The 26,692-nt window shown below is 40.2% G+C and overlaps 1 protein-coding gene across 12 annotated transcripts in view; it reads left to right on the top strand.

Annotated features, from left to right (window-relative positions):
• The first annotated feature begins 6,438 nt into the window (after window positions 1–6,438).
• The window catches only part of LOC138633095 (actin-binding LIM protein 3-like), a 45,021-nt gene continuing 24,767 nt past the window's right edge, over window positions 6,439–26,692 (top strand). For 5 of the 12 annotated variants that reach the window (XM_069719191.1, XM_069719180.1, XM_069719148.1 and 2 more), the window contains exons 1-7: window positions 6,439–6,908; window positions 10,723–10,890; window positions 21,091–21,274; window positions 23,272–23,384; window positions 24,909–25,035; window positions 25,536–25,629; window positions 26,070–26,157. In XM_069719191.1, the coding sequence (XP_069575292.1) occupies window positions 6,890–6,908; window positions 10,723–10,890; window positions 21,091–21,274; window positions 23,272–23,384; window positions 24,909–25,035; window positions 25,536–25,629; window positions 26,070–26,157 (793 nt within the window). In that variant the 5' untranslated portion in view covers window positions 6,439–6,889. The remainder of the gene's footprint in view (window positions 6,909–10,722; window positions 10,891–21,090; window positions 21,275–23,271; window positions 23,385–24,908; window positions 25,036–25,535; window positions 25,630–26,069; window positions 26,158–26,692) is intronic. The other 7 variants (XM_069719225.1, XM_069719171.1, XM_069719162.1 and 4 more) reach the window with 2 other exon arrangements.

Genomic DNA, 26,692 nt, shown 5'->3' with positions numbered 1-26,692 from the left:
AGCCACAGTTAATTAGTACCTACAGTGGCATAATTAGACAATGACAACAATGTTCACACAGGTGGAAAATAGCCTGTAAAACTCTGACCTTTACAAGCTACAGCAAGTTGTCTTTTTAGTCCATATCAAAAGAGCTCAAGTCAACTTACATGCATGAGATACAGTTTTGGCTAACATAAATGCATATAAAACTTTTAATGTAGTGGCGGTGTTCTTTTTTTTTAGTTCTTCACAAGCTTCTCCTTATGTTTGATGAACAATTCAGTCTATTATGTTGGAAAATAGTTTAACCCTCGTGTTGTCCTTGGGTCAAAATGACCCACAGCTGTGTTCAGCCAAGTTCTATTTTATTTTCATAGTTTTGGGGATCATTGGTGACAAGGAGGCTGTGAGGGTTTCTTTAAAGAATGATGACCAATGATCCCAAAAAATATAAAAATATAGAAATAAAACAGAACTTGGTTGAACATAGCTGCAGGTCATTTTGACCCAAGGACAACAAGAGGGTTAAAATGTCCATCACAGTTTATAAGAGCACGTGTTGACGCCTTTAGATGTTGTTTTGTCGCACCAACACAATACATATAACACATTAACAAGCATATAGAACAATGAAAACGGAAGTAGTCCTCTCACTGGAGGAGCGGAAACTGAAGAATGTTTGGTCAGATGGCATCTGCTTTCATATTTACAGTAGGTTTAGCCTTTGCAGCTTCAATGCTGCAACAATCCAAGATTTTCTGTATCTTAAATTTGATGAAAGTATATGAATGAATGCATTTTTATCACTTTCTGGATTTGCTTATTTCGCCTTTTCTCTTGTGACGCAGCGTGGACAAAGACGTCATTTACAGCACTGACCTGGTATTTTTCTGCGCTCCAAAGGCTTTTTGAATTCCTGTCTTTTCAAACACAGCTGCTCTGACTTTAGATAAGAACCGAAGCTATGAAACAGCAAATGTCAGTGCCACAATGCGCATGTGTTTCAACAACATATTATAAGCTGTAAAAAAAAAAAAAAGCAGCTTTCTGCTATCCTGAGCTGAATTTGTTGCCTCCTGTGCCTTTGCTGAAAAGAATTGCATTGTAATGTGCATATTGTTGTCACAATAAGAAATGACATACTCGGTCCCCCATGTGAAAAATAACCCCATCATGTCCCTGCTGAAAGATGGTTGCAATAATCACAAAACTACAGGACACCATTGCAGGGAGGTCTTTTCATATGATCTATTTTGGAACACAGGGGAGGAAAATGTATTGTAGGGTGGTTATCTAAACCTCAGTAGACATTAGGTGTGGTTCATCTTATATTTAAAGCAAGAAGATGAACATGTTTTGATTTATCAGCCACACTTTAATCTCCCACATCTATAAATCTAAAGATTTTGGGGTGTGTACTGCAACGTTTGACCTCTGGATTCTGATTTATCAACAATAAATCTGTTGGTAAAGAACAGAATCCTGACACTGTGGGCCCACTTATGACCCTTTTAATCATAGGAAATGGAGGAGGATCACTTATTATACTCAGACACACTCACAGACGCAGACACACAATGGCCGTGACATCCCCTTTAACTTGTCCCATTTCCTCACTGACAAACCCACAAACACACGTGTGGAACAAACCCTTTCCACTTGACCAAGACTGAATTTTTGTCTTCAAATGGGAGGTGAGTCTCCACAGTGTGACTGTACGTACAGACTTGTGTCTCCCTAATGTGAATACACACACAGGGATTATCCGGCCTTAATGTGAAGAGAAAACTGAAGCTTGATCGTAGAACTGCTTGCAAAACCTCCTACTGAGCAACAAAAGGGGTTTTGTCAATAAGTGCGTTTTTTTTATTTGATTTGATTCATTTGGCACAAATTAAAAACGTATAATATACATTTAAAAACAAAAATATCTGAGTATGCTGATGGATGAGCGTGTATATGCATGTGTTGCAGTTACGAAACAGAAGTTAAATGTTTTTTTAAGCACCTTTTCAAGCATTTAATAGAGGAACACCTTTTTGTCAGATGGGAAAGGCAGAAAATGTAGCAGAATTTACCCTCATCATTTATCAAATCAAGAGAAATGGACAGACTTTCATTAAAATCTTTGACGCTGGAGTCAGGTGGGTGACAGACAACACCAACAATAACATTCTTACCACTAGAGACACCAAAGAGCTCCACAAAGACAGACTCCACCTGACCCCCTATCTGGCTTCAGAGAGATCATCCCTTATTTTCAATTCATAGTCATCATGGATAACCAAAGATACTCCGCCTCCAGATCTATTCTGTCTCACGCAGTGGACCGAATTGTATTTAGGTAATTCAAAGATTTCTTTAGAGACCTCTGTTTGCCATGTTTCTGATAAATCAATGACAGAAAAAGTGTGTTTGAGTGAAGATAAATAATGGATACATCTATCATAGTTGTCTTCTTATATTCAGGTGGACAATATATTAGGAGGCATAGAAACACATAAGTCATTCCATTCCAAGAGGTCCATTACAATAACAAGAGATTAGATGCATTAAATGATGAAAATAAATGTTGGTCTGGGTCTACATCAATACTGTAAGAGTCAATTATAGGGGTTAAAGGTCTAGTCCATAAAATCAGATTTTTTTTTTTTTTTGTGATCCATTGTGTGTGTAAAAAATATAAAACTGATGACTGGTGTAAAAATAAAACGGTCTAAATTGCTATTGCTGGAGGTTAATTGGTTCAACTCTGAGCCAAATCTGTGTCCAAATCTGTTTTCCTTTGTTGTGGTGGGGTTTGGGGAGGTGGGTGAACAATAAGTTTGTCGTATCTCAAATATGAAATGTCACCTCTCTCACGAACTGCCTTCATCGCTGGGAACAGTTCTTTCTGCTTTGGCCGGACAGCTTCGGGGAAGTCCTGAGCCCTTCAGGTTTTTAGCTTTATCCAGAACACCTATGTGCCCAGTCCAGCTCTATTTTCAAGTGATCCAGTTGTAGTTTTTCACTGAATAGTTTCCTCACTTTTTCTTAGGATTCAAACACCTTTTCTTTTCCAGAATTCTTAATGCCCTCCACAACAATATCATGACGTCTTGACTGGCCCTCCAGATATTCTGTCTTGTCTGAGATTGAGATCAAGCTTTTGCAAAATGTGTCCAAATCTTCCCTAGTTTCGCTGCAATTTTTACATGAGGATTTAAAATCATCAAAATCCTTTATCTTTGCTCTGTCTGTGTGTTGAGGTCTGTGGGGTGTTGTGGTAAAATTTCAGTTTACCAGATGAAAAACATTTTCAGACCAAAGAATCTCTGATGAACAGGAATGATAAAATACATATTCCAGGGTCACATGAAGGCCGCATAATTTGTAACAATCAACGTATTTACACTGTGGAAAGGACTTTGATGGACCTTAACTGTTTGATTATGTGGTTTTTGTATACTGATATTACCCTCAAATGATCAGTGATCAGAGGCCAGAGAAGTTTATTCAAACTGTATATGAATGACTGAAAAAGTTGGTCTTTTTGATATTTCTGCTAGGTTAAAAGTACTCCATTTGCTTAACCATTAAGCTGCGTTAATTGATATTTTGAATGATGACATTTTTTTTTTTAATGGCCATGTTCAATGTGAAAGTGGTTGCTTGTTGTAATAAACCCAAATTCATTATTTCCTAATTCACTGTTTTGATTATTGGCCTGCAACTGTATTGTTTTTGGTTCATTCTCACTGCTCTCATTAATGTCTCAGCAGCAGGAAGCTATTTTCAGCAAGAAAACACCAAATAATATACAGTCAGAGACAAACATAGTGGAGCATTTAGCAGATGAAGAGGCATATTTTGTTCTGCTGGTAGAAACCAAAAACAGCAAAAATACAGCATTGATATTGCATTGATCAGGTGGCTAAATGCAGCTCCGTAAATAGGTAAGTTTGTGTTTTGTTTACATCATGTTTTCCTTCTGCTACATGATAAAAAAAAATCAATTAAGGTGTATATATTTTATAATATTAATAATTATCGAGTTATATTCTGAAATTATTATCGTTAATTAAATAAATTCATCAGGATTACTGGTTGACTCACTGCAATGGTATTTATAGGCTGGAGTTATACCAGATTTCCTATCAAATCTGTAACTTCCTGTCCAAGAGGAAGTGGCTACCAGTTACTCAGGCACCACACCATCTGTGATTGTTTAATCTTTTGTATTCATTTGTTTGGCTTCTATTTGAACCCTGATATAAACTATTTTACATAAGTGCAGACAAAATAGATTGACTACAGTGAAACAGCAGTGCCCTTTTTTAAGTGTCACACTGTAATCCTACTGGTTAACTGTCGTCCACCTGGTGGAGCAAAACACAAAATGAAGTACAGAGTCTTAATGTACAATGAGTTTACTGATATTGATAGTTTTTATTAAATGTTTGACTTATTTTTCTTTCTTCAACCAAACATTATCAGAGAAGCTGGCACAGCCTGTGGTATGTCTTCAATCTTAGTGTTCATATGCATGCAAATCAATTTGGTAAACTGTTTCCTCATACTATCTTTGGTAATATGGACTTCCCCTCTGCTGTGTCTGGTCCAACCAGGAAGAGTCTCACTTCATCTTTCACAGACGACAGACATTCTCTGTATTTCCTGTTGTAGAATTAGACCATAATACAACAACACAAAGGCTTTTTGAATCGTAGAAAATAAATGACCTGAAAAAGATTCCTGCAATTTTAGGGAATTATTGAAAATTCAACAATGACCAACCTCTTTCTGTTATGCTTTTGCACCACAAACTTCAGGCCCTCATTCAGTAACCCCATTTCAAATCCAGGTGAAAATAACATCCCAAACGCTCAGGTAGAAATATCACAATACACAATGTATGCGACACAATGCAGTTGCAAGACAATGTTCTTTCAAAGGAACTTACCACTGAGGTCCAAATGCTTCAAAATAGACAGACGGACTTGACAATAGGTTATTAATCACACCTGAGCGTCCCCACAGACCTACAAACTGGAAGTGATACTCCAAGTGGAATAATGTTTGTTCTAATCCCTGTGAACTTCCAATTGAAGGCACCAGTCAAGACTCAAAAGCTTTAACCCTGTGATTCTGTAGGGAGCAATCAGAGGAAGAAAGGCCATTGAGATACTACAGGGGGTTCCTGAAGGATTCAAACCTCTACCGCAGCCGATATTTACCAGAAAAGCCAAGCAAAACAATGACAGGCCGGAGTTAAATAGTCTACTGTTTGATAGATTTTGTTAAGTGTTGCATCACTTTATTCTGTTCAAATAAAAAGTATTTTATCTTGGGGTAACATTTGTTGCGCAGAATCATCAGGAGGAGCTGTTAGGAAGTGTCTGGTTGGTTTGCCAGTGTTTGCAGGAAGTATCCTGCACATTGTTTTTAAATCACTGGGCAGTGAGCCAGGGCAGACTGTAAGTTCACTGTACAAACATGTTTTGGTGGTGGAGGATTGTTCCATGCAAGACAAGAAATACATATGACACATTTTTGTCATAGACTAGAGGTTTGATTAATGCTGCAGCACCCACAATACAACCTTTTCTTTTCCTGGATGGACCATATGCATGGTGTATTCCAGTATTATTCATATCATTGTCTTTTTTTAACATGTTGGTAAAGGGACTCAGTGTAATACTTGTGACAATAGTAGCAGTGACTCTGTACTGACAGCACACTGCTTCATGTCTAAACATACACTGCCACCTCTTGGTGTTTCTCTGTAGCTACAAATAATGTGTTGGTTGGTCAATTCAGGCATCTTGGATCTATTTTATTACCTGAGCATCTCTCCAGGATATACCAGGTATTTAATACCTCTGAGTATCTGCAAAATCACCCCCCACCCTAAACAAATTTTTACCTGGGAATAATGCGTTGAATAATGAAACATCTGCTAAATGACTTTGTGACATGTGGTGACTACAATTTTATATTTTATGACACTAATGCAAAGAAGCAAGTCAAATTAACCTATTTGGATGTGCCAAACAAATGTTAAAACCACGGACTGGATCATGGTGATCTGCAGGAGACAGGTGTTATGACTTTACATGTAACAATCACTGTACAGCACAATGATAATCTAATTTAAGTCCATGAACATGAAAAAAATATATTTAAAGCCTTTAGGTTTTAAAAAGGTTGTGGCTGTCTCGTAAGAGTGCCATTGGCACCCTGGCTGGAGTATTACAATAATGTACCAACAATTAGACCGACAAATCACCAATCTTCAAACTCAGCAGGCTTCATATAAAATCCCAGAGAAAGATTCACGTTCGGGTTTAGCTGGTGGCCGGCATGTAGTTTGGAGTTGAGGCGCTGTTCGGCGCTCTCGCACCGTAAGAAGAACCCGTCCTGCCCGGCGAAAGACGCTCTGACAGCTTCTGAGTCGGTAAAAAAAAAAAACTCAGAAACTCAGCATCCAGCATTTCAGCCGTGACACCACCGGAGCGCACAGGCATGCAGGAGTCCGCAGAGGCGCACTGACTGAACAGGACAGTATGGACGGCCCTGCGGGGATCCAGAGAGCCGCTGGGGATTGTCAGGCGGGAGAGGCAGAAGCTGCAAGGCGTGAGGAGGTGCATTAAACCGTCAGTTTCCATCTAATTCCTGCCTTTTACGCAGGGTGGAGAGGCTGCCGGTTGACAGTAATCCGCTTGCCGGGAGGAGCAGGGAAAGCCCTTCTCAGACAGAGACGGCGGGAGGGAGAGTTTGAGGTCGGACAGGAGACAGAAAAGAGAGTTGAAAAGAGTGCTTTGAGATATTCGGAGCTCCTGTCCTGCTGCTGGATGCTTAAACGCACTGACTGCTACAGACTCTGTGGGCGACTCTCCTTCAAGCTGCTGGAATTCCACTTCACATCATGAGCGGACCGACAAATGGTAAAGCTGTGTGTGTGTGTGTGTGTGTGTGTGTGTGTGTGTGTGTGTGTGTGTGTGTGTGTGTGTGTGTGTGTGTGTGTGTGTGTGTGTGTGTGTGTGTGATTCTGCCTAATCAATAACAGTGTCCTGGGAGGGTTTAACGTGAAGTAGACATAAACAGACCGTCACTGAGGTTATTGATCACTGGCTCACTTATTTCATCATGCTGTTAACTAGCTTTTTGTCAGTGAAGGTTAGAAATAGAGGCTGATATTGTGTATCGACAACTGACAGCATTCATCAGTATTTTCATCAGTATCAGTTTGTGGTGCCACTTCTAGGAATTTCTCTAATCACATGGTGCAGTTGATCTACTGTTTGATTTCATTTATTACTTCTCCAATATTTAGTTTTCTGTGTCAGATTTTTTTTTTTATAGAAATCAGTTCTTATTGCTAATTAATAGTCAAGTGGGACAATTGGAAGTGTTGGTATTTCAGATATTTGGGAGAGAAGAGGAGAAGCCTGCTGTTCTTTGATAGCTGGAAGACAAAAGAGCACATCACACTGTGCCGAGCACATATTAAAATGCCTCACTGTCTAAACATAGAACCACTTTATTAACGTGACACCACCAAATCCCAAAATCTATTTTCCAAAATAAAATAAAAATCAAGTGGCTCTACAGACATGCCCCTTGCTTTCCAGTATAAGACATCAAGCAGCTGCCTTCTCTTCCCAGCAACCATCCAGTTTTATACCTCCCACCTCAGGGAGACATTGAACACACTGGTACAAGCACAGCCTTGTCAGTGGAGCAGAGGGGCCCCGGCTGAGCGACTGTAACACCTCAAAATCTCCCACAGAAAAGAAGAGGATTAACTTTTGGCTGACTGGTTTGGTTCACACTGTGGGAGAGCTTATTGGTTTTTATCCAGGCTGTTAACCCATGAGGTCACAGGTCAGAGTAAATATGTGATGCAGTCAAACAGTAAATAATTAATTATCTGACTTTGAAGCCATTTAAGGGAGAGTTGTAGGAAAACAGAAAGTGAGTGTCATCTGAGATGTGTTGTCAACCTTACTGTAGTAAAAACTGTGAGAGTAAAATTTAAAAAGTCAGAGCAGAGCTACGTCCTGACTGGCAGCATTCCTCAAAGTTAAGTGAAAATGACACAAAGCAGCATCAAAGAGACACAAAGTGTGACAACCGATGCACAGTCAGAGTAAAAAAAAATTAAGAATATTCCTGGCAGTCTGACTGATTGAATCCTGCTTCTTCTCAGCAGCTGTGCTGATTTTATAGAATTAGTGGGTCAATTATTTAGATGATCTTTTATTTTTTGTCTTTTTACCGTAAATTACTGGATTACTTTCCCTGACTACAACATCACTATTCTAATAAAACCAGGGGAGTCAACCCAGTCATAACAGAGAAGTAGTTTCCAGCTTGAGGGCTACGACCCTTCATGGGGTCACAAGAAAGACTTTTTTTTTTTTTTTTTTTTTACTTAGTGATGAGCTAATGGATGATTTTACATTTAAAAGCCCCTAAAAGTTAAACAATGTAAGAAGGGAAAAACGTTTTTGGTCAAAGAGGCCAACTTGAGAGTGAAATTTGCAACATGGCAAGTGGCTGGTTTTATTTCTAGTGGTCACAAAGGTCAGGAGTCTCTGCTGTACACAACTGTTTGAAGTTGTGTGTGCACAGGACTTTACCTGGCTGCCGTATCAAGACGACACACAACACAAAAGCAACACATAACACTTAAGCACATACAGTACAGTATCATGTACGTGTATGGTTTTTACATTCTTCAATTCCAGAAACTGGAACACCATTTAAACCTACTATTAATATAAAACACACATACAGAAATAACACATTCAGTCTCTCAGCCACACACAGGTGGCTCAGATCTTTCTATGTCTGTTGTTCCAGGCCTTGTGCTGCCATCTGGCTACAGAACCAATGCCAGCTTCTGTGATGCACACACACAGACACACACACACACACACACACACACACACACACACACACACACACACACACACACACACACACACACACACACACACACACACACACACACACACACACACACACACACACACACACACACACACACACACACACGTACTGATGATACAATTTGTTAGAAAACATTGTTGTCCCAGATTTACCTGTTTTTTCTCTTGAAAACATTTATAGATCCACAACTCTCTTTCTGTGTGTGTGTCTCTCCTGCTGTCATCAGCTTAACCTGCCAGCATGTTGTGTTTGCTGCGATTGCGTAATACTCCGGGATGCAGCAGCATGAATTGTAATGTAATTGAATTGAGCAGAATACAGTAGACTTGGTACACAGACTGTTGTTCAGTGTGTTGAGCGCAATTGACCGAAATCAAAATCAAATAAATCACAGTCTGTCGGTGAAATCTATTCATTCTGCTGCTCTTTTGTGGTGTCGTCCTGCCACGACACACACTGAGCATTGTGTGCACGTGTGTGTTTCGGGAAGCGTAAAGAATGGGCTTGTTTCACTGAGAGGGATTTGACCAGTTTATAAGCGAGGATGAAAGAGGCGTAATCCCAAAAAAGGCCCCGACTGCCCTTGTCAGTCTCTAGTAGCTACTCTGTGTGTGTGTGCGTGTGTGTGTGTGTGTGTGTGTGTGTGCATGTGTGTGTGTGTGTGTGTGTGTGTGTGTGTGTGTGTGTGTGTGTGTGTGTGTGTGTGCGTGCGTGTGTGTGTGCGTGTGTGTGTGTGTGTGTGTGTGTGTGTGCGTGCGTGTGTGTGCGTGTGTGTGTGTGAGCGTGTACCTCGTGTTCTGCACGTATATTTCAGGATCTGACACCATTAGGAGCTTTATTGACATATGCATAAAGATTGAGTTGCAATTTACAATTTAGTTATGGTTTGCTGTCCTACTTGATTACCATAAATGGATAACAATATTGAATATGTTAAAAATAAAGAAAGTTAAATCTTGAAGATATACAAACTAAATAAAGAGTACATTAAAAGTATATCTGTAAATATGTAATACAATAGTTATAAAATCAAATTTGTACCATGAAGAAAACTTAGTGAAACCAGTTACATTTCTAATGCAGTACATAAGTGATAATTTATATCCTGACAAATATAAGATGCCAGTAATTTGTAAGTACATTGCCTGTCCTCCTGTCTGTCTCACTCTCGAGCCACTACCTTTTATTGAATGGTTGTAAGTCGGGCTGGTCTCAGACTTTCCAGGAGCTTCTACGAGTTACGAAGTTGAGCCTTCTTCATCTTCTGTGTTTGGCGGCATGTTTTCTGTGTTGGACTGGTTTCTGCCTAATTTATAAGACAAACCTGAGAAACTGCTTTCCAATTCATTACACATTAGCGCCTGTGTTTATCTGCCACATGTTCATGTAACAAAACATTTGCCGGCTAGAAAAAAAGAAAGAATCTATCAGGCGTCTTATCTGCTTATGGCAGTTGCTCCACATTTCTTTTATTGCACTTTGATCAGATGTTTGAATTCAGTTGAAAGGAAGACAAAAAGAGCGTCCTCACAAATGAAGTGACATGTTTTTGATCATCTCCTCTCCTCTCCTCTCCTCTCCTCTCCTCTCCTCTCCTCTCCTCTCCTCTCCTCTCCTCTCCTCTCCTCTCCTCTCCTCTCTTCTCCTCTCTTCTCTTCTCTTCTCTTCTCTTCTCTTCTCTTCTCTTCTCTTCTCTTCTCTTCTCTTCTCTTCTCTTCTCTTCTCTTCTCTTCTCTTCTCTTCTCTTCTCTTCTCTTCTCTTCTCTTCTCTTCTCTTCTCTTCTCTTCTCTTCTCTTCTCCAGCAGTTCAGTACCAGTCAGATCTTTATGGAGGAAACAACAACAGCAGCTCTCCTCTCGCCAGCCCTGGAAATTTGCCCATCGTGTGTGAGCGTTGTGGGGAGGTTTGTCGTGGGGAGGTGGTGCGCGTCAAGAACACACACTTCCACGTTCAGTGCTTCACCTGCCAAGGTAAACAAACACAAACAAGCTTCCATCCATTCAGTACACATTAACACCTCCTAAAATGCGCACAAAAGCACAAACACACACTCACATCTGCTTCTGTTCTCCACTCTCACACACACACACACACACACACACACACACACACACACACACACACACACACACACACACACACACACACACACACACACACACACACACACACACACACACACACACACACACACGATGGTTCAAACCGGTTTATTTTATTGGACTAATGCACAGGTTTCCATGTGTGGAATCTACCCACATCAATTTGCATAATTCAATATTAAATAATTACCAGTACTCAGACAAGAAGGAGCCAGCAAAATTGAATCACTGATAGCTTCTGTCCTCACTGAAATCAAAGCTAAAACTATGACTATACCAGGATCGAAGAGGATTTCAGACAATTACAAAGTATACTATATACAAAAAAAAAAAGGAAAAGAAATACAGGGACACCGAAGCATCAGTGATTGGAAAATATTTCTGTCATCAAAGACAAACGAAGGTCTTAAATCTTTTAAACATTAGAGGAATTGCAGTTATGTCTTAATTTCCCAGCAGCCACTGCGGCACAACCATGGAAATCTACATAAACAGCTCCACATTTTCTATTTGTTGCTTTCATATTTGAAACCATAAATATTTATACGTAGGTCACTGAGACTCACACTTAGACAGACAGACACACTTCATGCTAAAGGTAAACATTTTGACTATGCTTATTCACTAAACCAATGATAATGTTCTCATCTCGGTACACTAAGCGTGAGCAGCTGATTACCTTAGATTTGTAAAGGACTGTAAAGCCAGGGGAAACAGGTAGCATGTCTCTGTCCGCAATTTTGAACAATTCTTACACATTACAATACAAATCCATAGTTTTCATGCAGTTTGAAGGGGGAGAGTGTAAGCCAGGTTATGTTTTTGTAGCTACATTTAACAGATATCCCCTGAACACCTCACATGCAGTCTAGCAATAGATGCCGTGATTTGCCGTGTTTCCTGAATGCCTCACATCTTCCTGGGCAAGTCGCCGAAGTAGAATCTATGTGTGATAAATGCTGTTTTGGCTGACTGACATAAATGAGATTTACTCCTGTGTAAATGAGGCAAAAGTTATGCGTTTCAAAATTAATCAAAGCCCCGTCATTGATGCACACAAAAGTGTGATTCCTAACTTTCCAGCCCTAGCCAGCACCCTGTACCTTTTTAACAATAAATACACTATATGTTGCTTATTTAGTTACCAGAAATGTATAAACAACAAATTGTGGTGTTACAATGAGCTGTGCGATGGTACTATTTGTATTTATACTTCCTGAAGTCTCTTCTGGTTGCCCGGCAACCTGAAGGCGCTGACAATACTCCAGGAAGTCATTTGCTCTGCCAAGAAACGGTTCCAGAACAGTAACGATTTCTAATAAGACCATAAATTGTCACTTTCACAAAATATAACAAAGTCTTCAGCCTCCTGGCATCCGAGGTTGAGCAGTGATCAGGAGGTCTGGACGAACACATGAACGAAAGCATGCGCAGACTGAAGTGAGCAAGTCTTGTACTGCTCTATAATAAATCATACATCATGTAAGTGGTGAGTGCAGCAGTAAAACAACAACAACAAAAAAGCAGTGGCCAGCTTTAATTAGATTCATTTAATGTGGTGTTGAGAAGGTGAAAAAGTAAGAGATCTTTTGCTGACTGACTCAGTCACTTGTTTTTGTTTTTGATATTCATGCACGGCAGCGTACGTTTGCACATGTAGTTGTTTTGTGCATGCGTGTTTAGGTGAATATTGAATTGCATGGTTGAGCATCACCAGTGAGCAGGTGGGACAGAATGCACAAGCAGAGGTCTGGAGTCAGCAGCTAGCTTAACAGTGCAGTCAGCAGGTTTTCAGCCCGTAGTCAGATTCCAACCAGCTAACCTCCTTTCATGGGCCCGGGACGCACGCAGTCCCACAGCATGCTGCAAAACAACACCGTTTTCTCTGTTTGATCTGTCAGTAGTGTAAATGCGCGCAGTCACAAAGCACAAAAGAGGAGGATTTTCTACTTTTTCACGGAATGCCATATTTAATCTCATGCAGCACTGCAGATCTTAAAAATAACCTGACCTGAAATAACTCCTTTGGTTGTTTGTTTGATTGAATAATTGATTGTCTAATTGACTGATTGTTCAATTGAAGCAATTCTGACAGGAAGCCAGATTTATTGACGGAAGCGGTCTCTCTTTGATATTAAAGCGTTTATTACTATGGACAATTGATCTTGCAGAGTAAGCTTAATGACTTTTAGCTAATGGACTGTGGGCGGAGTAGACATCAGCTGATGAAGTGGACACGAATCAAATCGTCAGCTTTTAGTACACAGACGTATCTGGTTTTTTTTATTTTTTATTCTTCCTCTGCCAATTATCTTCTCCTCTCCTCTCCTCTCCTCTCCTCTCCTCTCCTCTCCTCTCCTCTCCTCTCCTCTCCTCTCCTCTCCTCTCCTCTCCTCTCCTCTCCTCTCCTCTCCTCTCCTCTCCTCTCCTCTCCTCTCCTCTCCTCTCCTCTCCTCTCCTCTCCTCTCCACCTCCCCTCTGTCACTCTCTTGTCTCATATTTTTTGTTTATAGCTGTGAATGTCAGGAAGTTACTGTACATCTTTGTTTGGTAAACAGCGTAATTGCCTGTTAGCGTTTTTTTGGGGAACAAGGTGAGGAGAGGGAGACAGATGAGGTAGCTGTGTGTTTGACTCAAGATTTGTTTTTTTGGGAAGTGTAATGACTAATTAAGGTGGCCTCAAATTTAGATCCTGGTGGGTTTTTTTTTTTTTTTTAGCTTTGGACTGTCTTCTTGAGACACAAACCTCTTTTTATGTGATTTTAATGGAACATGATTAAATTGTATTGAGGACCTGGAACTATTCAGTGATGGTTATTGTTAAGGTTGAGACATCTATGAGTGAAAAATCTCAAGACTAAGTTAATGTGACAATTGTTTTTTCTTATTTCACTTGTTTTTACCAGCACCCGATAGCAATGTGTTACTACCGCCAGAGGGTGGCGGTAATATGCCTGAAAGCTGTTCGCCATCTGCCACTAAACAACAAAAGGAGGACCAGAGCATGTTGCTACCAGGCACCTGAGTTTTGCAAAACTTTTGTAGTGATGTAAGATTAGATGCTACCACACAACCTGAAAAAAACACACAAAGACTACTACAGTTGTTAAAAAGTTGCGTGTGGAACTTCTTAAAAAAAAGAAATGAAGATTTGAAGATGAAGATGTAACTCTGTTAGGTTAAAGGTAGCATGTAATCAGCACGAAAACTATACTTAGCGATTTAAGAGAAAAGCACATACCAGACTGTCCCTTCTCAGATCAAAAATGAATGGCTAACTTTGTTACAAGAAGTAAGTTTGATGTTGGACTTGCAGAGCAAACAGCCCTCATTCACAAGATGATTGCCAAAGATGTGCTTTGTCGAAGGCGATGGTTTTCAAACTATGATAGTATTTGTTGAGTTTATGGCATGTGTGAGTATCTCTTTCTTTTTCTGTGTGTGTATGTGTAGCAGCGGGGCTATGCGGTGATTTTGAAAATGAGTCAAAGTAGTTCCCACCTTGAAATGCCTATCCCACTAATGTATTCTCATGTCAAGAAACAAGACTTATTTTTCATAAAATCCACAGATAGTATCTTTTATGCTCTCAGACAATGTGGAACATTTTTTATTCATTTTCTCTTATTTTAAAGCAAATGATGGCAGTTTTTGGAAGATTGTCTCCACGTCCTGCTGCATATGCAAATATGTAGACGTAACGCCTCAGTTTGACTGACAGATGTTAATACTTCAATAACCATGTCTACAAAGGTTTCAGGAATCCATGTTGTGCCAGACATAATTGCCAGCGAGCTGTTCATACCGATCGCTCCCTGAGTTAGAGCGTAGACTGATTAGACTTCTTCTTCTATCCTTTCTCCCATCACCTTGTCTTTGATCCGTCCGTCCATCCTGATCACACACATGCAAATGCAGAGGAGCTTCAGAAAGGAAATCCATCCCATGTTGATGACGCAAGTAGATGAGGGAAGAGAGTGACAGGACGGCAGATGTGTGCTGCATGGACAGATCGATAGCCTCATTGATACCTCCCCTGGGCCCCCGCCCCGTCTCATCCTTCACATCCTCAACCCTTCACTTTGCTGTCTGCTTCCCTTTCTCCTTACATATGATGCTCTTTCTCTATTCCGCTTCCTCTAATCTCTCCCTTGACTCCCATCTTGGCTTTCTTCGCTTTTCTCCCCATCTCCTTGTTGTTAGAATAATCCTCTCCTCCCCCTCCTTTCCTGGTTTTATTCTAGAAAATGTAGCCATGTACTTTATATATGACCTTACAGCATCTTTTGTGTGGAGAATTTATTCAGTCATTCCTGAGTCTCACTGTGAATGCAAACATTTTACAATGCAGTTTTTGAACACTTTTTTTTGAGGGATCATTTTCAGTTTTTAGAAGCTTCCTCCTCACAGAAGATGAAGAATACTCAGCCACTAATTTATTTGGATGGATTGTACAGCTGCAGGTGCTCCACCTTTTCAAAAACATTTTAAACAGACTCAAAGGAAAGGTTGACCCACTTTGGGATGAAGCAAAGTTTGTGTTTCAGAAGTGAGGCATACCAGGAACATGATTCTGTGTATGTTATCAGTACGAGTGTATGCGCAGCTATACAGACAGTCACGGATGGCCAGGCTCTTTCTTCAGAAGAGACTTCAAGGACAAACTGTGAAGCATGAACCGCTGTATCAGCCCTGCTTTGCAGCACTCTTTTGTGTGTGTGTGTCCTGGCATGAGCATTTGCAGACTGTGTGTCAGGGTGCTGGTGTTCTGGTGTGTTTCAGTGCATGCTTGTACTGTGTGTTTTTATGTGTAACCGGAAGCTAAATCACAAAGATGAGACAGTCAACATGTGTATCATCAGGCCTCCAGGGGGACTCTCTTCTCTTGCATCCATCTTCATTATATCCATTCTTCTTAAATCTATTTTCCTTCGCTTCTTTGATTCACTGCCTCGACCCTTTGCTTCTGGCAGTAAACAAAGAAATCCTTATCCGTTATCCTTCTGCCAATACTGTGAGTTTTTGCGTATCTGGGTCCATATCTGAAGCACCTCAGTCTAATAGGCCACAAATCACTGTTAACAGATGTAGAAGTATTTAAAGACATCAGTGCCTCTGATGACCTGCAGCTGAACCTGCACCCTGATGAGCAGAGGGGAGGGAAAGCAGGTGGCTGGTGAAGAAGAAAAGTGATGGAGCAGAGAGTAAAGAGGGGAATAAAGTTTGGCTTAAAAGGAAGCATGATTTTACTTATTAATTTCAGTTTATTTTATTTATTTGCACCCTGAAAATGATTTCCTGCTTGCCTTCCCTATAAGACTCCTCTTGCTTTTCCCTTCTTCTCAGTCTATAGTTGTAGCGATATCATAATACCAGGAGTTTTGTCGTTGATACCAATAACATTAAAATTCCACAATTCTTGAAACCAAACACACACACACACACACACACACACACAAAGTTTTTTAAGGTATGAATGGTAATGACAGTAGCCTCTTAGCATTATGAGTATGTAAGTACGTTACTAGAGAGCCACATGTTTTTGCACAGACTAGCCGTGAGTTTTCTGTAGTCACAGACACAGGCAGTGAGACAGAGTTAGGGGTGAATGACCCTCCAGATGGATGTAGTTGGTCTGCTACTGTTTCTGCTGCTGGACCAACCATCCTGCAGAAATAATAACCAGTGGAGGGTTAATTCACTTAAATATAAAATACAAATTTTGCGTTGGATGAAAATGACCAGTAACAAACGGATGTGAGCTACATATAAATGGGTAGTGAAGGAAATGAAACCCAATTTTGATAATAAGAAATATAGAGCAGATGATCGATTACCACTGTGCACAATAGGACTGTATTAGTGTGTGTAGGAATCTGCCCTCTCTGAACTGCTGGGTTTTATTTAGCTCCTGGAGGAACTAGTTAGTGCTGATTCAGCACGGAGAGCAGAGACTAAATGTAGAAAACCTTCCGTTTGGGAGAACAGGTGGGGTCAGGGAAGGTCACGGCGAGGTCACGTGGGTTCTTAAGGTCTTGCTTGATAGCGTCTGACAAGTCTTCGACCTATTTGAACATAAAGCTTCAGTCAGCAAGTTCAAGTGGCAGTGGGAAGATTTGTCCCGACTGTCCATGAAAGAGTAAAATGTCAGGTGACAGAGAGAGAGTAATGGATGGTAGCAGGAAGGCACATGCTCATTTATATGCTGGGGGTTATCTGCTGTGGCATTTTCTTCTTTTATTATAATTACATTGTAAATGTGTCAAATTCTTCAGTTTAATGGAATTATTTATGCTCAGGCACACTCGTGTACGAGACGATACTGACAGGCCTTTTTGTGGTATTTTCGGTGAATGATCAAACAACATTTTGAAATAAATCACTTTCTGTTTACTCCTGTCCCAAAGTAAAGCTTATACTAAGTGGTTGGTGAGCTTTGATAAATATTTGTCTTTATTCTGAGCAATGTTTCAGTTCTGAGACCTGAAAGCGATTATTGTCGATCTAAAAAGATACACGGATACTAAAGCAGAGTGAACAGCCCTGCAGCTATGTGAAGTTGTACTTCAGCAATGTCTTTATGCTTACATGCTTATAATGGCAATGCTAACATACTGATGCAGGATTAGAATATTTACCATCTTAGTTTAGCGTAATCTTAGCATGTAGCAGAAATATAAACTATCACCAGGGAGTAACAAACTAGAATAAACTTCTTTTTTTTTAAATGTTTCAATGATCTTGCTTACTAAACAATTAAAGTGATATAAACCCAGCCAGTAGATACTCGGGCATGGATCTTTGGCGATGAGGACAGGTTTTTTGGAAATGGCCCGTAATTTAAAGTCCAATATACCAGAGAGCCCTCCAGAGAGGCAAAGTCCCAACAGCTCCCCCTCTTTCCTGTTTTCCTCCACATCTTAATAGCTTTCCATTTAGACAGTGATGAATGTGTGAATGTTATCAGCAGGGTGAGAAATGATGATACAGACCCGGCTACCATCCTCAAGAGCGTCTCTTTGTTTGAGTCGGTTGGAGAACGCGACAGGAAGAGTGTGTCTGTGAGTGTATTTGGGTTTGCTACTATCAATTCTGGTGAATCCTTACTCACATCAACATACATTGTTTTTTGAAACCCATTGGATTGAAAAAAATAATGGTTGACTTGTTTTCTACAAGCAGCTTATTATGATGCACAGTTAGATTTGAAAGTTAAGCAACCTCTAGTGGTTGTATAAATAATGACAATCTGGTAGGAAGTTACGCAATTCCGATGACGTCTTTGTCATGAGTTTTTCCTTCTTCGGGCGAGGTGTGGTGGATGGTTGGTTTGATACAACAGTGAACTTGAGTTCAGGTGCATTTGAACCCAAACCACACTCTTTATCAAATCAAGGTTTTTTTTTGCACCTAAATCTAACCAAGGGCGTTAATTTAGGACACACCTGTGGGTCGTATTTGAGGGTGGGAACACATCTGGTCACGTGGGTTATCTCATACACGTGTGTTGTATAGTATAGTACAATATGAGAATACAATTTATACACAAGAGTATGAATGTGTATTGCAGTAGCTGTAACTCTTCCTCTATGAACAGTTTTAGTCTCAGGCAGACTGATAAAGGTCACGCTGGCATTTTAAAGTTGTACGACAGCAGCTTTTTTTTTTGTACAGGAGACAAAGAAAAAAACACAGTATAGCGTTCTCCTGTTTGAGAAGACGTCTCATAATAAAGTAGAACTTGTTTACTATAAATAAATAAAAAAAAGCATCATGCTTGTGCTGGAAAATCACCAGCTTGGGTATAACCTAACACGTCTTTGAAACTGATACCTCTTGTCTTGTGGTTGAAAAGAGCTTTTCAGATGACGTTACCTTGATTTGATTCCATGCAACAATCTGCTGGTAGTGTTGGCAGTTATTGTGCACTTTTTTCATAGTCAGCATTCAGGACATTGTAGTGATAAAAAGTACAATGAACAGCAATGCCATATAAATATATACAAGGGGATAGGTTTTATAGGGAATTGAAAGTTACCATGATATGTTACATGTTTCCTGGGTTTCATTGAAGTCTTCTAAAGCCTTTTTGTTTAAATGAAAATCAACTAATTCAAGAACATTTTGAAAAGGAGTACAGTTTACTGAAATGTTCCTTTACTCTCTTTCTATCTTCTTCAGCTTTACTCTACAATATCTCTCTCTTGCTCTCCCTCTCTATCCGTCTAAGCCACTTAACACACAGGCTGGGATCAGTCCAGATCCATTCACTCCGTTGGGTTTAGAGCCATTAGCTTAATTAGAGACCAGACATTCAATTCCCTGTCAGATTTCTTGATCCGTTGGCTGCCTTTCAGACGTGTAACCTGCAGTACGTCCAGGTTGTATCACGGTGCCATTCTGTAAACTGCAGTGTGTACCTCCAATGCACTTGCAGATTATGTCGCAGTGGCAGACACGTGCTGACTTGTGTAGAGCTGAACGCACGACAGTGATTCAATTCATTTTGTGGGACACGCATGATACAAATCTTAACACTGGTGGCTCTATACAAGGATTTTGCTTGGTATAGCCCACTAAATGGCACATGCTGTTATAAATACAGTAAAACAAAGCTGATGGGAGGTGGAAGACTGAGTTCCCTGCTAACTGAAGCAAATTATAGTTCAGCTGCTTTGAAACGGCCTAACCAACCAGCTGAGCGGAGGCCTCCTCACCTTCAGCACAGCTGGGCCAGAGGTAATCATTTGGCTGAAGGACTTTGCATTTGCTAAATAAAAGCCATACATCATGCTGTCAGTGCATACAGTTTAGGTGTGGATCTGTGTGCACTCACGTGTCTCTTTTCCTGGACATGCATCCGTCACACAACACCGCCTCCATACATACATATAAATGTATTTAATGTGTGCACAGGAAAAAGCTGAACTCTACAGTCAGACACATGCAGATAACTGCGTAGAATATATACTCGCATATAGAACTGTGTAACCATTGAAGGCACTGAAAGTAAAGAGTGAATGCTTTAAAATATATATATGTATATATATATATATATATATATGTGTGTGTGTTATTTATCAATTAACGTCAGGACTCACAAATCAATATTTATGTGATTACTCCCTTCCCTTAAAACAAGGTACTTGTCAGGAAGGTAAAACTCTTCTGTGGATTTAGACTTTCTCAGTGTCTTCTGTTCCTGAGTGTGATCCCAGATTGACTCCGATGTTGAGCTCAGGGCTCTGTGGGGGCCACACCATCTGTTCCTCTTTTCACTGAAGATAATTCTGTATGACCCTGCCTGTATGTTACTGGGTGGGTGGGTGGGTGGGAAGGGGGGGTTGCTGTTGTTGTTGTTGTTGTTGTTGTTGTTGTTGTTGTTATTGTTGTTGTCATGCTGCAGAAGGAATTTGGATTCGATCAGACACCTCCCTGTTGGTATTATTCGACGGATGGGAATATAGATAGAGAACCATAACATACTGTATAAATTAAGATTAGGCGGTAACTGGTCCAATCCCCAAAAAACAGATTGGAGTATTAACCCTGTAGAGGTCAGAAAGGACATCAGATTGTACTCTATAAATCCACCCCCACAAAAACACCCACCGACAACACACACACACACACACACACACACACACACACACACACACACACACACACACACACACACACACACACACACACACACACACACACACACACACACACACACACACACACACACACAAAATACTGACTGTGTTTACTATTACCATAGCCACGCTTAAATCAGAAGGTAAAACTCATTGATAAATGGATTAACACTGGTGTTTGTGTTAAAGGAGGCTGACATTCAGGTCTTGATTACAGCAGCAGCTTGTGAATATTTACTGTATATTACAGGCAGCTTTCCACACATCTGACCACCTCTATACCCTGTTCTTGTAGTACTCATGACAGTTTTTCCTGAATCCCATGTCACCATCGTGGAATGTGTTTAATTAACTACTTACAGTGCGATTATTCCCGGTTTGCTCAGTCTGCCTGTGAGATTTAAGTTGGTTCTGTCTGTCTGTTCAGTGTGCGGCTGTGACCTGGTGCAATCGGGTTTCTTCCACCACTCTGGCGAGTACATCTGTACAGCGGACTACCAGCGGCTCTATGGCACCCAGTGTGACAGCTGTGACCAGTACATCACTGGAGAGGTGGTATCTGCCCTGGGGAGGACGTACCACCCTCACTGCTTCGTCTGCAGCGTCTGCAAGTAAGAGGATGAGTGTTTGTGCTGTTCATAGGCCAACCTGTTGTACGGTAGCTAGGTAGCCAGGCGACATTGGTGATTCATGCAAATAACCACTAAAAACATCACAAGCTAAAGAAAAACCACTCATTTTCCAAATTGATTTTTTTTTTTTATAGAAATATATACTATAAAAATTTTAAAATACAATGTACTTAAATGTGTGTGGGTAAGTAGTATAGCAACACTCGTATATGTAGGAATTAAAATATGTATTTCTGTTTACATACTACGTTTCCCTTCCAACACTTTTGTTTACGGCTTTGTGTGTCACGTCCTCAGGGATCCTTCTGGCTCTGTTTCATCGATAACTTGTGACTATAAAAACAACAGCAACAAATGGGATTCTCAAAGAGCACCACATTCTGTGGATTAATGACCTAACAAGTCTGTTCACTTACCACAGGTGCACCATTACAATTAAAATGCAATATATTTGTACTGCAGGCCAGTAAATCCCTGTGTTCATTTGAACATCATAATCTTGTGTGACTGCTGCAGGATCTCAACTGTAAACATCACTGTATGTGATGTTTTCATTGAAATGTTAATAGTCAAACTTGTTATAGCTCATTAATAGTAACAAATCAACATTTATTGAAGACTCGTCGTCACCAGTATGTTACAAAATGCTTCACTAAAAATGAAAATGAAAGCCAAGTTGGTAAAATATGATTCATGTGCATGCACAGATACACACACATACCATTGTGATCGCAATAGACTGGAGAAAAAAGACAAAAAAAAAAAAAGACTATGAAGTACATAAGGAAAACAGACTGGGTGACTGTTTTAGTTGGATGGTCTCACTTTAATCCTTATATGTCATCTAAATATGCTTCTTTTAACACTCTTTTAAACACGTCCTGTCTGTTGCTTTGATTCCCTGTTTTTCGTTTGACCAAGAGGACAGTGTCTCCTTAACCTCAATGAGGTGCCAAAACACGACCGTAAGAAAAGTTGCATCCTGCTTCAGTTGCTCCAAGCACATTATCGTCACAAAATATAACATAATACCAACAACATTTTTACAAGCAGTCTGTATGAATATCTTGAGACACAACACATTCATTTAAGACTTTATTGTGGGGATAAAAGACAGAATTGTAATGTACTTGAGTTGCAAATTAGCTGCATATAAATGTAACTTGTAGAAGACAAATTTGATCATTTAGAGTTATAGTTTATATTCGTTGCTTGAATTAACTGTACCTGCGGTGACTGTAAAAAGAACTGCTCACTTTTATCGCACATTTACATATTCATGTCTTACAGTTTTCTTATTTTCTTCTCAATTGCTTTTGGTAAAGATTGTTTTCACCAGCTGTGCTGCTGCAGCTGCCTCAGAGGTGCCCTCATGTTGTATAGCCACAGCGGAACCCCCAGGCTGGAGCCCGGCACTCAGTCATAGTTTCATTGTTTATAAAAAAAAAAAAAAAAAAAATAAAGTTTTGTCCTGTACCTTACTGAATATTGAAGTTTAATTTATTCAAAATATTTATAGATTTTTTGTTGTTGTTGGGGATTTTGTGAAAGAATGTAATTGTTTGTTATAATTTCCAGAGTTAGATTAACACTTCTTAACTTTGAATGTACAAAGGAGAATAAAACAAAATCACCCACCGGGGTCAAACTACAGAAATACTCAACAGACCTTGTTGTCAGTTGTTTTTTGGCAGTGCTCCTTTGTTATGAAATAGTTCCAGTAAAAACATTGCTATTGATTTGTTCACTATTAGTTTTCAGTTCTCTGAGAACCAAAAATGCTGCCATACACATCTGTAATGTTCGAGCAGCAGTAAAGATATCATATATCAAGTTCTGCAATTAAAACCAGAAACTTTCTGCTGGTGTGTAATAAGGAGAAATTACTGTCTTTTTGTGTTTTGGGGTGGACTGAGAATTTCTGCACTGCCCCATCTGCATGACATTACTGACATTTTCTGCGTGTGCGTTCTCAGGAGTCCGTTCCCAATTGGAGACAGGGTGACCTTCTGTGGGAAAAAGTGTGTGTGTCAGCAGTGCTCACACTCTCTGAACAGCGACAAGCCCGTCAAGGTCCACGGACCAAGCTGTAAGAAACAAACACGCACACAAATATATGCGCGTACACGTGTGCCACACTATAACGCGCATGTTTTCGCACAAGATATTGTAAATGTTGCGCACCAGATCTGACGCTAATCCATGACAAGCTGTACAAAAACAAAGCATGACGTGAGTTCTGCTCCATTATTTTTGGTAAATTTGGTTTGGCTACTTGACAGCTGCTATATTGTTTTTTTTTAATATATATATATATATATATATAGAATGTTTTATATTCTTAAATAAAAACTAGTAGCTGTCAGTCTATGTGTGACCAAATAACCTTAGCTCAAATGTCCACTTACTAGCATCAGCTTCATCAGCAGCATCTGATGGGCTTCATCAACGAATTGAACAAGGTGTCATTTTCCTTTTCCAACAAAGAGGAGAAGCAGCGGAAATACATTCCTCTATGTCAGTAAATTCACATGAAAAGAGCGAAACTCACCAGACTGTTTGTCAATCTTTTGACTTATCCACTGTTTTGTTGTTGTTCTTGGCCCCGACCCTATCCATTCTTGTAGATGATGTAAATCTTTAAAAACTGCTCACAAATATACAGTTTCATCATTAAAAAGGGTGATTTCCCACAAAGGCTCAGCTCTGTCGTTTTTTAATAAACCTTTTGATTAAACCTGAGTAAATCGTAGATTTGTTGGGGACTATTTACAGCAGTGGATTCATATACATTTGTTGCTATCCTGGGTATTTACATGTGACAGAAGGGCAGGGTGTTTGGGACTGAGACAAATTAAAGCGCCCATGTTCATTAAAAGGAAGGAACATGTTACCCAGTGCAACTGTGTGGGACATTAATGGACAACAGTGGAGATCTAGGGCACAAAGGAATCAGATATATATCTGGCTTTGACTTTGCAGACTACATGTGCTAGTACAATAAGAAAAATGTAAGATATGTCCAGTCTTATCCTTCAATATAGATTAGTAATTACTCATAGCCATGAATTTATCTGGGCTTCTGATATTGTTTGAAATTACTTACATCTTTGTGATTCATCCTACGGACGAACAACACTAAGAGCTGCACTGTCCACCTGCTGAAGGCTGCAAAAACACAGCCCCATTCCCTACGAACACACACACACACACACACACACACACACACACACACACACACACACACACACACACACACACACACACACACACACACACACACACAGACACACACACAGACACACAGAAGGTGGCCTGCTGCTTCAGGTAGCCTTGTAGCCTGGTTCTGGTAGCTCCATCTGGCAGAGACAGTGTGACTGTCACGACAGGAAGGAGGGATGAGGAGGAGAGGAGAAGGAGGAGAGAAGTGATGAGAGGTTGGCAGAGCAGAGGCAAGGACAGAGAGGGAGGGAGGATAAGTGCATAAATGCTCAAAATGTTCCTGCTCATTGTGCTTGTGTGCTTTCTCATAAATGCACTTCCTGCTTCTCCTCCTCCTCTCCTCTCCTCTCCTCTCCTCTCCTCTCCTCTCCTCTCCTCTCCTCTCCTCCAGATTGTGCAGGCTGTGGTGAGGAGATCAAACAGGGTCAGTCTCTGCTGGCTCTGGAGAGACAGTGGCACGTCAGTTGTTTCAAATGCCGAACGTGCGGCTGTGCGCTCACCGGAGAGTACATCAGCAAGTAGGTGGTTCGGTCCGCCATATGTACACTTCAGCTGCAGTTATGTTTGAGCAAATATGAAATGTTCTCTCAAGCAGCCCACATCCTCTGTCATGAAAAGCCGCTGTCTGAAAATCTGAAGTTACCGAATAAAGATAATAAAACTTGCCTAAGATGTGTTTTTTACTATAAAGCTGTTTAAAAAAAAATGATACTATTTGGAGCTCTAGCAAGTCATGGAAAGGTTTTTTTTGTTGTTGTTGTTGTTGTTGTTTTTTTTACCAGCACTTCTCTGTATTCCAAAAATTTGATTATTTTTTCTATTTGCATAAATGATATTCACTGTATTTATTTAAATGTTCATATTAGGAAAGAAATATCTTTATAATATTTTAGGAATCTTTTGCATTTTCTCTTTTGACTCATGCACTAAACAACACTGTGTTAGAGGATAAATAGTGGTGAACAGTCGCACAAAGCTGAGAGATTAAACTAAACTGCTTTCTCTGTGTTCCTGGCAGAGATGGGATACCTTACTGTGAGACTGACTACCACACTCAGTTTGGGATCAGGTGCGAGAGCTGTAACAGGTACATCAGCGGCAGAGTACTCGAGGTGAGTGCGTGTTTGTGAATATGTGAATATACTTAAGACAGATGGGAACAAGAATGGCAGTGTGCTTATTTTTTTGTCTGAGACAAAGCTGTCTGTGAAAGTTGGTCTATAAAAAGCTGTGAAAAAATGCAGCTGTCCCTCCTTAAACGACTGAAGTGTTCAGTGATGATGAAGCAGCTTTGGAAAGCCAACAAAGCAACACACTCCCATCTTCTCTACTCTATTCATTCCTTTTTCTTTTTTTTTTCTATTTCTTATCACGCCTCTTCCCATTCGTCACTGCATTGTTTTTCTTTATTTCTTATCAACACTCTGTTCTCGTTTTCTCATTTGTGTCATCTGCTTTTGCTTCTCTGTGCCTGATTTATCTCCTCTCTTCCTTTCCTTTCCTTTCCTTTCCTTTCCTTTCCTTTCCCCTTTTTCCCCCATCTCTCCTGCAGGCTGGTGGGAAACACTACCACCCTAGCTGTGCCAAGTGTGCCCGCTGTCACATGATGTTCTTGGAAGGAGAGGAAATGTACCTTACAGGTGAGACAAAATTAGAGAGACGAGCAGAAGAGAGGTTGTCTGCAATGTTACTTACTATTTTAATAAATGTGGTAACCTGATCAAAAAGATCTGCGCTATATAAAGTACAATTATAGTATAAATAAATCCAATTATTTTACTAATTTATCAATAAAATAATCCTTTTAGTCTTAATATATGTCTGGAACTACAAAGTGTGCTTCTGCATTTGTACAGTTAACAGGCATAAAAATAGACTTGTAGCATCCATTGAATTAGCTGTACCCTGCAAGTATCCAGATGGCCTGTGTGTGATTCTGCATCTGCATCTGCTGAAGGATGTGTGTGTGTGTGTGTGTGTGTGTGTGTGTGTGTGTGTGTGTGTGTGTGTGTGTGTGTGTGTGTGTGTGTGTGTGTGTGTGTGTGTGTGTGTGTGTGTGTGTGTGTGTGTGTGTGTGTGTGTGTGTGTGTGTGTGTGTTCATGTAATACTGGTGTTGTGGGGACATAAATATATTTTCACAGGCACATTGTGGGGACACGCCTACCTTCAGGGAC

This window comes from Brachyistius frenatus, unplaced genomic scaffold (assembly GCF_029030835.1).
Source record: "Brachyistius frenatus isolate BFR_SWC_R1_liver_20210118 unplaced genomic scaffold, ASM2903083v1 Contig_5, whole genome shotgun sequence".
NCBI lineage: Eukaryota > Metazoa > Chordata > Actinopteri > Embiotocidae > Brachyistius > Brachyistius frenatus.
This window is presented reverse-complemented; position numbering and strand designations above follow the sequence as displayed.